The sequence below is a fragment of the Palaemon carinicauda genome, chromosome 17 (assembly GCF_036898095.1).
Source record: "Palaemon carinicauda isolate YSFRI2023 chromosome 17, ASM3689809v2, whole genome shotgun sequence".
NCBI lineage: Eukaryota > Metazoa > Arthropoda > Malacostraca > Decapoda > Palaemonidae > Palaemon > Palaemon carinicauda.
This window is the reverse complement of record NC_090741.1, coordinates 21,799,423-21,811,678: the sequence shown is the minus strand read 5'-3', so window position 1 is coordinate 21,811,678 and position 12,256 is coordinate 21,799,423. Positions and strand designations below refer to the sequence as shown.

Here is a 12,256-nt window from a genome sequence, read left to right as displayed (position 1 = left end):
AGAAGAATGGAGCATATTACATCTTTTGCTTCATGGGAATGTAAATAGACTTCCTTGATATTTGCGGCCCCAACCGTATCATTTTCTTGAAATACGAACACATAAATTTTCCAAAGCAATTTGTTGGCAAATATATGTAGGTGATGCATAAGATCCAGTCTTTCACGTGTACTCCCATGTATATTATACAAATCTTTCTTTGCCGTGACTTACTGGTTAACTTTGCTTCTCACGTCAGATTTATAAAATTTTTAAAAGTTATTAACCACTATCGCTTACGTGACTGACTTTGATTACAGATAGCTCATCCAATTACTAAAGAATGATTGTAATATCAGGGAGCAAAATGCTATAAGATCGACGATTGTCGTAAGCAAACCAAATATTCAAATTTAGTTTTTATTTGCTAATTAGTTCTTCTCCCTTCTGTGGTCATTTGGATTGAATTATATTTATGCAGCATTCTTCTTCTTCCTCGGCTTATTTCCATTTCTATATAGAGTCGCCGTTCCAAATGAGCCGTTCCAAATCTCTGCCCCCATGCTTCACCAATTCCCCTCTCCCTCAAGTCTTTCCGTACACAGTCCCTCCATCTTATTCTTGGCCTTTCCCTTCTTCTTCTACCTTTAGGTTCAATTTCCATGGTATGCATCCCCACATGATCCTCCTTCTTCCCCGGTAAATTTCCATACTATCTCAATCTACCTTCTTGCACTTTTTTTTATATTTCAAAAATTTTTATTGATCTTCTGATGTGGTCATTCCTAGTTCTATCCTTTCTTGTTACTCCAAACATCCACCTAAGCAGAAGTCTCACCTAGCTATGGTTAGGGGAAGACGTGGCACAGAGGTGCTCCTACCTGTCCCCACCCACTGTCGTTGCGCTTAAGTGACTTGGACAGACTATTTACTTACATTGACCTCCTCCACTTTCACTGACGATCTGTCTTGTCACCCCTTACAATAGCTAGCGACGTTCATAATGACATGCCATCTCCTTCCAGCTCATCCTCTACCCGACCTCCCACTAGTTCCTCGAACACAAATCCTAAACATTTATCTCCTTATCTTAAGTTTATCGTTCTGCCGCATCTAAGCAAAGACCTTTATGCCATCATATCTGAATTTGAAGAGAAGTGAAAACTAGAAAATAGGGTCAGGATCAATCTCCTTTTGGAGTTTATCATCAGTCCTCAGGATAATGAGGCTTATCAAGAGAGAGAGCCTACTCTTAGATGCTTGATCCAGCCCTCAGAACGAGGTGGATAATGGTATGTGGATATCAGCCTAAGCTTCCACTTATGCCTCTCAAACTACATCTGCAGATAGGCCATGTAGAACACTCTGTTACTAGGACTGGCCAACCCTCCTTCAAAATCAAATGTTTTTATAAAGAACCTACTCAAGCAAGAATTGACCTGGTTGAAGGACTGCAGGTGCCGCCCTCCCCCCCCCCCCCCCCCCCCCCTCCACAGCTACCATTACAACAGCTACAGTCATCATCGAAAACAATGCCTCGCCTCCTCCCCCATCTTGGTATCTGTGCCTTCCTCTGTACAAAGTGGATAAACAAACAACTGACTGCTGCCCTAACTGCAAGGAACCTCACCATGTGTGGAACCTACGTTCCTCTGCCATGAAACTAAGAATTGCTCTTCGGCAGAAGAACCTTACCTCCAATCCTCAAAATCTCTCCTCAAATTTGTTAATGCACAAGATTTTTCAAGAAAGGAGGCATTGCCACACTAGGAAACTGTTAGCCCGACTTCAGAATATATGAGGTATGTGAGAGAATGGTCGATGGATGGAGGAGTGGACAAAGAAATAGGTTCAAAAGGAGTGGGAACAGGAGCAAGTAGAGGTTTGGGAATAGGTTCAACAGAAGCAGGTTGAGGTTTCCAGCCACTGAAGGGGGCAAGGCAGCCTCAACTTGTGACGGTCCCAGGCCCGGGTAAATGGGGAGGGTTGGTGGCAGGAAAGGCATCCGGCCATGAAAAATTAGCCTAAACAACTATGGTCAGTGAGTATGATAAGAATGAAATTAATGCTAGGGTGTTCCCCTTAAGCGACGCTTTAGGACCTCACCTGATCCCTCCGAAAAATTGGCAAGGGCTACCCAGTTGTGGGGGAACTGGATTAAAGAGGCAAGCTTAGAGGGAAACATCTGAGGAGAGGCTGAGAGTAGCAACTCTGAATCTGGAAACAATGACTGGAAAAGGCCAAGACCTGGTTGACCTTATGGAGAGAAGGAAGATTGGAGTGCTGTGTGTGCTGGAGAACAGGTGGAAGAGAAATATGGCAAGAGAACTAGGCAAAGGTTGTAAATTATATTACAGTGGAGCAAATATGGAAGGAAGAAATGGAGTAGGAATAATATTATCAAAAGAGTCGAAGGAAAATTTGATTGGTGTGAATAGGAAAAATGATAGAATTATGAGTCTAAAACTAGGACTTAGAGCAACCATAGTCAAAGTAGCGTGTGCCTATGCCCCAAAAACTGGATGTACAGAGGAGGAGAAGGATACATTCTGGAAGGAGATGGACCAGGAGCTTTGAATAATTCCTGCAAGGGAAAGGGTAATTATATGAGGAAATCTGAACGGCCACTTGGGAATTAGTAGGGAAGGGATAGAGAGAGTGCATGGAGGTTGGGGTGTGGGTGAGAGAAATGACGGGAGAAAAAGAGTGATTGATTTTTCTTGGATTTTGACCTAGCAATGATCAACACCTTCTCTGAGATGAAGATTAACAAACTGAATAATTACAGTAGTGATGACAGGGAGAGCCACTTAGATTTGTTGCTGTGTATGAGAGACCATCTGAAGGAAGTTAGAAATTGCAAGGTGATAAATAGGGAGAGTGTAGCAGTGCAACAAAGGTTAGTGGTAATTGATTGCAGATTAAGGAATTGTAGGAGAAGTAAAAAGACGAGAATGGATCCAAAGATTAAGTGGTGGAAATTGAAAAAAGAAGAACTGAGAGTCTGGTTTAAAGAAAGAGTGTTGGAAGCAGTAATGTTACACGAGGATGTACAAGAATGGTGGACCAAGAATAGTAAAGTGATTCTAAGGATCAGTGAGAAAGTACTTGGAAAGTCATCAGGAATAAGACCCCCAAATGATAAAGAATCGTGGTGGTGGAATGATTAGGTGCAAGAACGGGTAAAAATCAATAAAGAAGCCAAGAAGAAGGCAGATCTATCAGGACATGAGCAGGACAAAGAAAACTATAAACAAGCAAGGAAAGAAGAAAGAAGAGCAGTAGCAAAGGCAAAGGCAGAGACATTAAATAAAGTTTATAAAGAGATGGAAAAACCAGAAGGAGAGAAGAAAATTTTACGAAATGCTAAGGCCCAAGATGCTGCATCTAAAAACCTTACACAGATAAGGCAAATAAAAGATAGCAATGGTATAGTTCTAGCAGGAGAAAATGAAATTAAAAGAAGGTGGGAAACTTATTTTGAAGGACTATTAAATGATGAGAACCCAAGAACAGTATTTGAAGATGGGCTCCCAAACGAGACAGTTACCATAGGAGGGACTAGAAGAGAAGTAGAACAAGCAGTAAAGGAGATGAAAAATAGTAAAGCTGCAGGACCAGATTATATGCCAGTAGAGGTATAGAAGATCCTTGGACAGGAAGGCATAGATATCTTGTGGGACCTGATGCAGAAGATATTCAATCAGGAAAAGATACCAGAGGAATGGAGAAGCCTAATCATTCCCATCTATAAGGGGAAGGGAGACATCCAGTAATGTGGCAACTACAGAGGCATAAAGCTGATAAGCCATACTATGAAAATATGGGAGAAGATCACCGAGAAGAGACTCAGGGATAAAACAACAACTGGTGAGGAACAATTTGGATTCATGCCTGGAATAGGGACTGAAGAATCAATATTTGCTTTGAGGCAGACAATAGAAAAGGGAGAAATAGAAAGGATTAGTTGGTTAGTTAGTTAGTTATTTATTGACAATAATTATTAAATTTTTGTATAGATGCAAATATACAATTCAATTTTCTATTTCTTAAATAAAAAAAGGGGTAAAGATCCTAAATTAATTAATGATTGTCCATTATAATCATTTAACTTTTCATTTGCTCTAATGAACTCTAAATGTAAACCTAACCTAAGATCAAACAAAAATTATATTGTAACATATGGAAAAAAAAATTTAAATATTTACAGTGTTTACACTTATTCAGAGTTATACTGAGTAATAAGTTGGGTTACTCTGAATATATATTTACATAGCTCCCGTTCGTAATTATAGCTCATGTAATCCTAAAACGAATTAAAGTTAATCCCTGCAAAATTTTCTCTAACATGCGAGAGCAAAGGGCAATTCAAGATGACATGGATCTCATCCTGCACAGATCCACAGGGGCAAAGGCGTTCCTCTCGGAGAATTCTTGACCATCGTCCAATCTCAACTTTAAGGTGGTGAGACCTCAGCCGTAACCGCGTATAAGCAATTCAATGGTGCTCTGGAATAAAAGGTGTCTTCTTCTTGTACAATGCTGGAGACTACAGTAGATGTGGGTTGAGCTGTTTGTAAGTCATCCGTCGAGTTGACTCGAAGTTGTTGTTTACATTGGTTTTTAGTGTTGGTTTTTCATCTAAAATTGGATCTTCTTGGGTTCTCTGTAACTGGTCGATGTAGATGCCCATTGGAGACTACTTCTATGGCCTTATTTATGACGGTAGCAAAGTAACTCCTGTCATAGTCTGGTCGAAAACGAAGCTTTCCTAAAAAGTTAAGCTGTTTTTCTTGATAAATGCTGTTGCACTTGGTTCTCCGGATTCTAAAAACACTAAGTCAGAGCAGACTGTTTTTCTGACACTTAGGAGGTCACGCAAACTGCTCAGGTAAGCATTACTAGCAGCTTTCAAGTTATATGACATCCAAGTCTCAGAGTCATAAAAGATTGAACTATTTAATCCTGCAGGCCAAACCTTTCTTTTTACACTAAAAGGAGCATCATTATTCTTAGATAAAAAGGACTGGAACTTCCGCAAGCTCTTTGAATGCGTCTTAATATGCTCTTCAACCTGTTTGTCCATTGGAGCATTCATGATCTGATTACCCAAATAAGTATATTTGTCACAAACTTCTACCGTTATTTCATTGAAAACGAGAGGGTTGAGGTCCTTGACGTTAATGCACATTAGCTTGGTCTTTTTGTTGTTAACCTTCATATTATATTCCTTACAATACTTCAACACATTTTGAAATTTCCACCTTATACCTAATTCTGTGGTGCTGACTAATACAGTATCATCCATGAGCAAGATCAAGTGTAAAAACCCAAGCCAACCATCCTGACCATACTCCTTGACCATACGAATCATTGGGTTGGCGTAAGCGGTGAAAAGGAAGCACATAGTGGGACTACCTTGTCTGACTCCTGCCTCTGCCTCTATTGTACTATTGCCAATCATACTTGATGTTGTCTCCAAGGAATTTCGAATGGCTCTTACAATGTTTGACCCACATCCCATTCGTTGCAGTAGCCCTATAAGTGTTTTCCTGTTTATTTTATCGTAAGCCTTCGCAAAATCTACAAAAATTATATATAATGGAGCTTTTGTCTTTCTAGTAATGTCTATTAAGACGTGCGAAGTAAGAATTTGCTCTTCACAGCCTCTCCCCTTCTTAGCCCCAGCTTGTTCCTCGTCAGTTATAAACCATTGTTCTAGTCTGTTATTGAGGATATGATCATAGAGCTTGGGCAATGCTGCCATAATGTTTATCCCACGGTAGTTGCCAGGATCCCTAGGGTCCCCTCCTTTGAAAATGCTGAAAAATTTGGCAGTTTTCCATGAGAAGGGATTAAACACGAAGACAGAATTCAGAATAAATACTATGAATAAAATCCAAGCTTCATTGAGCAGTCTAAAAACTCCAGGAGGGACACCATCAGGTCCAGGGGCTTTATTTCACTTGATATCCTGGATGCCTGCCCTCAATTCTCTTTCCGTAATCGGATCATCGAGGAGTGGAATGTAGACTTGATTCGGCCCATTAATATCAAGAGGGACCTCTGTTTCCCTTTGTTCAGCACTATAAAGTTTTGAAAAATAATTCGCTAGTAACAGTTTTTTTTTTGTCAAAAGCGCCCTTCCAATTTATTGCTGCCCAAATTGTTTTAGCATCATTCTGTTCAAGTAACCATCGCCATCTATTGTCACGATTTTCATTTGGCGCTGTAATTATGGGTTGTAAAGCTTTTAATGAAACATCATACAAAACTTCTTCTATCCTAAAACATTTATTATTTATATCACAAGTTTCATTATCATTATCCATAAGTGACATAGGGTCAGGTGAAAGAGAAGTCACTTTTTTTTGGATCAATTATACTATATGCAATGGGTTTTTGTAATGGTAAACTACTATCTTTAGGAATGGATACAAGTAATTTAGATCTTTCAACTAGTAAGGATGAACCACAAATATCAGTTTCAATTTCCAAACCAATGGGAACATGGTTTGATGGAAAATTGTATGAGTAGCAAATATAAAAATCTTTAACAACAGACAAATAATCTTGAGAGCCAAATGCCCAGTCAATTTGACTTCTACATTGAGAACCCTGTCTATAAGTCAGGCCTCCTCCCGCCCCCAGAGAACTCCCGATTAAATGGTTTATTGGTGTTAGGTTTAAACTTTTAGAAATCTCTCTCATTACTCTACCACAGTTATTTATAGTTACGTCGGGATTCCTACTTTAACGGAATCCCTGGGGGTTATTTAAATATTCAAGAGACCAAAGACGTGCATTCAAGTCACCCATTATTAATACTCCGATATCAGGGTTATTATATACTTGTTCTTGAATGAGTAAGAAACTAGCATTACTGTAATAAAGGAAGTCATGGGTAGAAATGTAAAGCGCACCCAACAAGAGGTCTGGAAGGTGGCGGAGACGAAACCAAACTTGGTCTTTTACTTCATTTACATCATAAACATAATTCTCGAAAAGGTAGCTTTTTATAAGCACAGCTACACCACCACAAAGTTCCTCGCCTTCAATAATCTTGCTTCGTATACAGGAAAAGCCTGCTAAAGGAAATGGATAACTCGTCTTTATTTCCTGCAAAAATACAATATCATAATCTATCAGAGTACCTATAAGGCTATCGAACTTAGAAACATTACCATTAATGTTCCAAGAACATAATTTAGTTATTGTCTTTACCCCTTTTACATAAAATCGAAGGTCTAAAATAGTCAACAACTCTACCATTAACAAGGACTTCTCGTCGACTTGAGTTATAGTTAACAGTACAGCCTTGGTTTTCGGGTTTATCTCTTTCCCTTCTTTCCACTTCCTTTAACCGGCTGAATTCCTTTCTAACCAGTGGATAAACATCTATCTTTATGAATATTCTATCAAATCCACTGGCTGTCGTTTTGAGAGTAGGTGCTGCTTCAAGTATTCGATCCCGATCTGCCTTAGATTGGAGTTTAGCGATCATGACTCTATTTCTGTTTGTTGTAGGTTTCCCCAAACGGAGTACGTCTTCTATGTGTGTGTCATCTCGTTGTAGTTTCTTAAGGATTTGATTGATCTTTTCATTGTCTTTACTTATTATTATAGCTTCTCCTTCAGTATTAGTGATGATTAAATCTCCTTCCGGCACTCCAACGAAAATTATATTCCGGGATCTCTTCTCGGGTTCCATTACTTCAAGGTAGCGTTCGTGCTGCAGGACAGCTTCCTTCAAATTAGTATTTTCCTTTTTTAGACCTGTGAGCTCAGAATCTATCCTTCTATAATCATCCTTAAAATTACGAAACACTTGCAGAAGCTTGTCTTTATTGACATGTAGAAGGCATACTATCGAGTACCACATCAGGAGCTGTGAAGGTGTATGAGAGAAAAGGGAGTCTCTGAGAAATATTTAACTATCAGCCCAAAATATGTATGAAATGGCAGAAGCAAATGTTAAGAGCAGTATAGGCGTAACAGTTTCCCAGTAAATGTGGGACTACATCAAGGGCCTGCATTGAGCACTTACCTATTTGATCTGGTCATGGATGTAGTAACACAAAGTGTTAGATATCAGTTTTCTTGGTGTATGTTTTTTGTTGATGATGTTATACTGTGAAGCACTAGGCGAGAGGTAGTAGAAGAGAAACTGGAGGAGTGGAGAAGAGAAATGGAAAATAGGGGATTGAAAATCAGCAGGAAAAAGACAGTATTTGGGAGTGAAAAGGGACGAGAATGGGTAAGTTAGTTTACAAGGAGAGAGATTGAAAAGAGTTGAAAATTTCAAGTATTTAGGATCAACAATTGCCGAGGATGGTGATCTGAGGGCAGAAATAAACCGCAGAATACAAGTAGGATGGAAGAATTGGAAAAAAGTATGTGTAGTACTCTGCGGCAGGAAAACAGGGGTCAAGTTGAAAGGTAAAGTACACAGGACAGTTGTGAGACTAGCAATGATGTATGGAGCGGAAATGGGGGCAATAAGGAAGACAGAAGAGAAGAAGATAGATGTGGCAAAGATGAGAATGTTGAGATGTATGTGTGGGGTGACAAGAAGAGATAAGATACGGAATGAAGTAATTAGGGGTACCACAGGAGTTAGAAAACTATCAGATAAGATCCAAGAAAGTAGACTGAGGTGGTACGGTCATGTCAGGAGAAGAGATGAACAGTATATTGGAAGGAGAGTGATGGAAATGGAAGTACAGGGAACGAGAAGGAGAGGGAGACCAAAGCGAAGGTAGGTGGACTGTATTAAGGATGACCTTCGATCAAAGGGATTAACCGGTGATGAGGTGTGGGACAGAGGTAGATGGAGAAAGCTGACCAGAAACATCGACCCCAAATAGAAGTGGGAAAAGATGTAGACAAAATAGAAGAAGAAGGAGCAGTTTGAGGTTTAGGAATAGGCTCTACAGGAATAGGTTCAGGTTTATCAATAGGTTCAGGAGTGGCAGTAGAGAATGAGGAAATAGCAGAGGGAAGGGAGGATTGAGGATTTGGGGAGAGGTTATGAGGGTTAGAGGAGAGAATCTTCTGCCGGAAAGCAATCCTTTGTGGTCTTACAGGGCATCGTGGATTCCACACATGGTGTGGTTCTCTGCAATTAGGGAAGCAAGTAGCTGTCGGTTTGCCTTTCCTGTACAGCTTAGGGCATTCCTCAGTGTCATGGACTTTGGCACATATATCACAGGTGGGGGAGGAGGCAAGGCATTGATTTCTATTGTGCCCATAGGGATTGCAGTAGTAACATCGAAGGCAGCCGGGATGTAGTCTTTTACATTTAAGGAGCCCCAGATGCCGAGGTTGAGTCTAGATATAGGAGGCCCTCTGTGTAGACATTTCACCTTGTAAGAGGGTTGGCCAGATTTAGTTGTATATCGTTGTGCATGAGCTATTTGATGATGCAGTTTAATAGGTGTAAGAGGGAGCACAAGGTGAAAGCCACAGACTATAATCCATCTAGTTCTCATGGCTGGATCAAGCAACTTGAAGCACTATTTCACATGTGACAGCATGGTCACACCATTGGCATCCAAAGGCATAATGATATACTCCAGAGAGATGTTGATCTTGACTCTGATATTGGTCTTGTTCTTGACCTCAAATTCAGCAATACCAGAGTATGGATCTTTGTCTACTTCTGGCAGAACAAGGAACTTAGGGAAGGGAGAGAAAGGTACAAGGACAGGATTCGAGGAACAGTTGCTAGGTCGAGAGGAAGGAGGATTGGAGGGAAGGGTTGTGTTGTCCATCACATCAATAGCCATAGCAAGAGATGCAAGGGGATCATCAATGAACAAAAAGGGAATAAGTAAAGGTAATTAGCCTGTTTATGGTCACTTCAGTGCAACGACAGTGGGTGAGAAGATGTAGTACCACCTATGCGCAGCATCTGCCCCTAACAAAAGCTAAGGAAATTGACTTTTTCTCCGTTCTGTTTCTTGTCAAGTCTCTTGAAACATAATTTTCCTTCAACGTCCGCATCCTTCCTGTTACCTTCTCGTCACCTGATTGGTCCCCGTCCTCACCCTAAGAACCTGCTTTTTTATTTTCTGGAGCTAATCTGATTCCTTTCCTTCCTGTCCACCCACTCAAGGTCTGTTCTTGTCTTGTAACTCTCATTTTTCTCGATCTCTGGTTGGCTCTTGGCAATGACCACTTTTCCACTCTCACAATTATCTAATCACTTTTTCCTATGATTATTAGCTCTCTCCCTTAGCTAACATTTTTCCCTATTGCTATTTATATTTTTTTTCTGGGGGAATACTGTGTTCTCTTTCCTCTGCCAACAACTTAAGGGATTTTCCTCCTTCCTGTGATTTCCTACTCTCATGCTATAAGGGCTCTCTCTCTCACTATGCAATTCTTAATTTTCGAGGACCTTAAAAGGAGCCACCCTACCAGCATCTTTCTACCCCATGACATGTTTAGATTGTGGTCTGTTCAAGAGTAACTGATTGAACCCGTTCTTCATTATTTTCTTTGTTCCATCTAATTCTTGTACTATTTCTGACTTTGACGTAATATCTCTCTTAGTGCACGAGCCCGTAACTTGCTATAAGCAAGGCGTTCTAAAAGGAACGAACAAACAAACCTAAGCACTCTCATTTCATCTACATCCCTCTTTTTCACATCAGTTTTCCTTAGGCTTGCTGGCTCTGTACCATAAAGCATTGCTGTTCCTATGACCCTCTTGTGCTATTTCCCTTCAAGTCTTAGTGGCACTTTCTTGTCACATACGACCCAAGAGGCAGCTCTCCAGTTGTTCCAACTAGCCTGTTTTATTTCTTTTTCACTACTTCCACAAGCAAGGAACTTAAACTTGTCTACTGTTTTTATATCGTTGCTCATAATTAGTACTTGAAATTAACTAAAACTCTTTCAAACTAATGAACCATAAATCGGCTTTCATCATCTTTCCGTATCATAAAAGAAGATGAAGTATAAAGAGTAAATTGTGAGCACCGAAAATTAAAAAGTTATTATACTCAGGTCTTTTGTTGTCTCAATGAGTTTAAGATGAAATAAAATTGTTTATAAAATGTATAAATAATCTTATTATCCATCACCTTTGAATGAATATTCATTAAAAACTCTGGTTACCACTCTCTCTCTCTCTCTCTCTCTCTCTCTCTCTCTCTCTCTCTCTCTCTCTCTCACACACACACAATTCATAGTTGGTCTCGATCACTACAAATAGCGAGTCCCTCGTACTGCAAACACACAAAGATACCGCTACCGCTACTATTCTAATGGAAACAACAGTGTAAAGTTGCATGTTCTATTATTTTACTTCCGACGCCGCTACCGCATTAACGACATCTAAGCTTACCAGAGAGTAATTACGGCAAGAGCTTCTCTTTGTTAACCACAATGTATCCAATTTAGGCACAATTTGGAAAACATTTATTTTATATACTAGATTCCAGTTACTGTTATTATATTCTTATTTTTAACTCAAGCATTGAAACATATTTCCACTTTTCATAAAAAAAAAAAATATGCTGTAAATAAGTATACTACACATTTTCCAATATTAGTTAATAATTATGATCAGGAGAAATGACAATGTTCATAGTATGATGATATTATAATAATCATAAGTCGGTCATTCAATAAATTTTGGTATTGTACCGCACACGTTTCACACACGGTCTTACACTGCAATGGTATTTACAGTGCCTCAGGTGCTTGCATTCACTTGATAGTCCGTCTTGCACCTGTCAACGCTGACATCTCTCTGCCGGGGCTAAATATAATTGCACCCTTCAACACGTCCCTGGAAAAAATGAATCCAGTTGCCGATGTCCTGTCAATAAAGTCATTTACCATCGTTCACCTGGGATTGGATTACATCACCTTGGCAGAAGCGCAACGAAAAGATCCAGAGTACCAAGCTTGAAGGATATCCTGCACATCCCTCCACTGGGAAGACGTCGCCCTCGACGTCAGTACTGGTAGACCTAAACCCTGTAAACCTGCTCCCCTACACCGACAGATGTTTCATTCATAGCCTCTCCCATCCCTTGCACCGATCTACAGCACTGCTACTAAAGATGAAGCTCATTTGAGACTGCATTACTAAGGATGCTAATGATTGGATCTGTACCAAACTTCAAAAGTACATTGACACATCGATTAAGGTGTGGGCACCTTCCCACAACCTCAGAGTCGTTTTACCCACATTCACTTCGACGTAGTAGGTCCCCTACCCACATCTCAAGGACATCGTTCCCTATTTACTGTCAATAATCTT

At 40.0% G+C, this 12,256-nt stretch overlaps 3 protein-coding genes across 3 annotated transcripts; 2 read left to right on the top strand and 1 right to left on the bottom strand.

Moving 5' to 3' along the window:
* Positions 1-2,205: 2,205 nt before the first annotated feature.
* LOC137656246 (craniofacial development protein 2-like) lies at positions 2,206-2,556 on the top strand. The gene has a single exon (XM_068390416.1). The coding sequence runs from the start codon at positions 2,206-2,208 to the stop codon at positions 2,554-2,556; it is 351 nt and encodes a 116-aa protein (XP_068246517.1).
* A 161-nt stretch (positions 2,557-2,717) lies between these two features.
* On the top strand, positions 2,718-4,417 carry LOC137656245 (uncharacterized). The gene is made up of 3 exons (XM_068390415.1): positions 2,718-3,059; positions 3,150-3,408; positions 4,302-4,417. The coding sequence occupies exons 1-3, from the start codon at positions 2,718-2,720 to the stop codon at positions 4,415-4,417; spliced, it is 717 nt and encodes a 238-aa protein (XP_068246516.1).
* Positions 4,418-4,750: 333 nt separating this feature from the next.
* Positions 4,751-7,861, bottom strand: LOC137656244 (uncharacterized). Its single transcript, XM_068390414.1, has 3 exons — positions 7,364-7,861; positions 6,908-7,098; positions 4,751-5,801 (listed from the first exon to the last, which is right to left on the bottom strand). Exons 1-3 carry the CDS (start codon positions 7,859-7,861, stop codon positions 4,751-4,753), a joined length of 1,740 nt encoding a protein of 579 aa, XP_068246515.1.
* Between the last annotated feature and the right edge of the window lie 4,395 nt (positions 7,862-12,256).

Excerpts from the sequence above, each read along its gene's own strand:
- LOC137656244 (XM_068390414.1), bottom strand. The coding sequence starts at position 7,861 with ATGTGGTACTCGATAGTATGCCTTCTACATGTCAATAAAGACAAGCTT. Across the intron at positions 7,099-7,363 it reads AGATAGATGTTTATCCACTG|GAAATAAAGACGAGTTATCC; the intron begins GTTAGAAAGGAA and ends GTATTTTTGCAG. Across the intron at positions 5,802-6,907 it reads CGCCACCTTCCAGACCTCTT|CATTTTCAAAGGAGGGGACC; the intron begins GTTGGGTGCGCT and ends CAAATTTTTCAG.
- LOC137656246 (XM_068390416.1), top strand. The coding sequence starts at position 2,206 with ATGACTGGAAAAGGCCAAGACCTGGTTGACCTTATGGAGAGAAGGAAG.
- LOC137656245 (XM_068390415.1), top strand. The coding sequence starts at position 2,718 with ATGATCAACACCTTCTCTGAGATGAAGATTAACAAACTGAATAATTAC. Across the intron at positions 3,060-3,149 it reads GGTGGACCAAGAATAGTAAA|GTGCAAGAACGGGTAAAAAT; the intron begins GTGATTCTAAGG and ends TGGAATGATTAG. Across the intron at positions 3,409-4,301 it reads GCAAATAAAAGATAGCAATG|TTAATCCCTGCAAAATTTTC; the intron begins GTATAGTTCTAG and ends AACGAATTAAAG.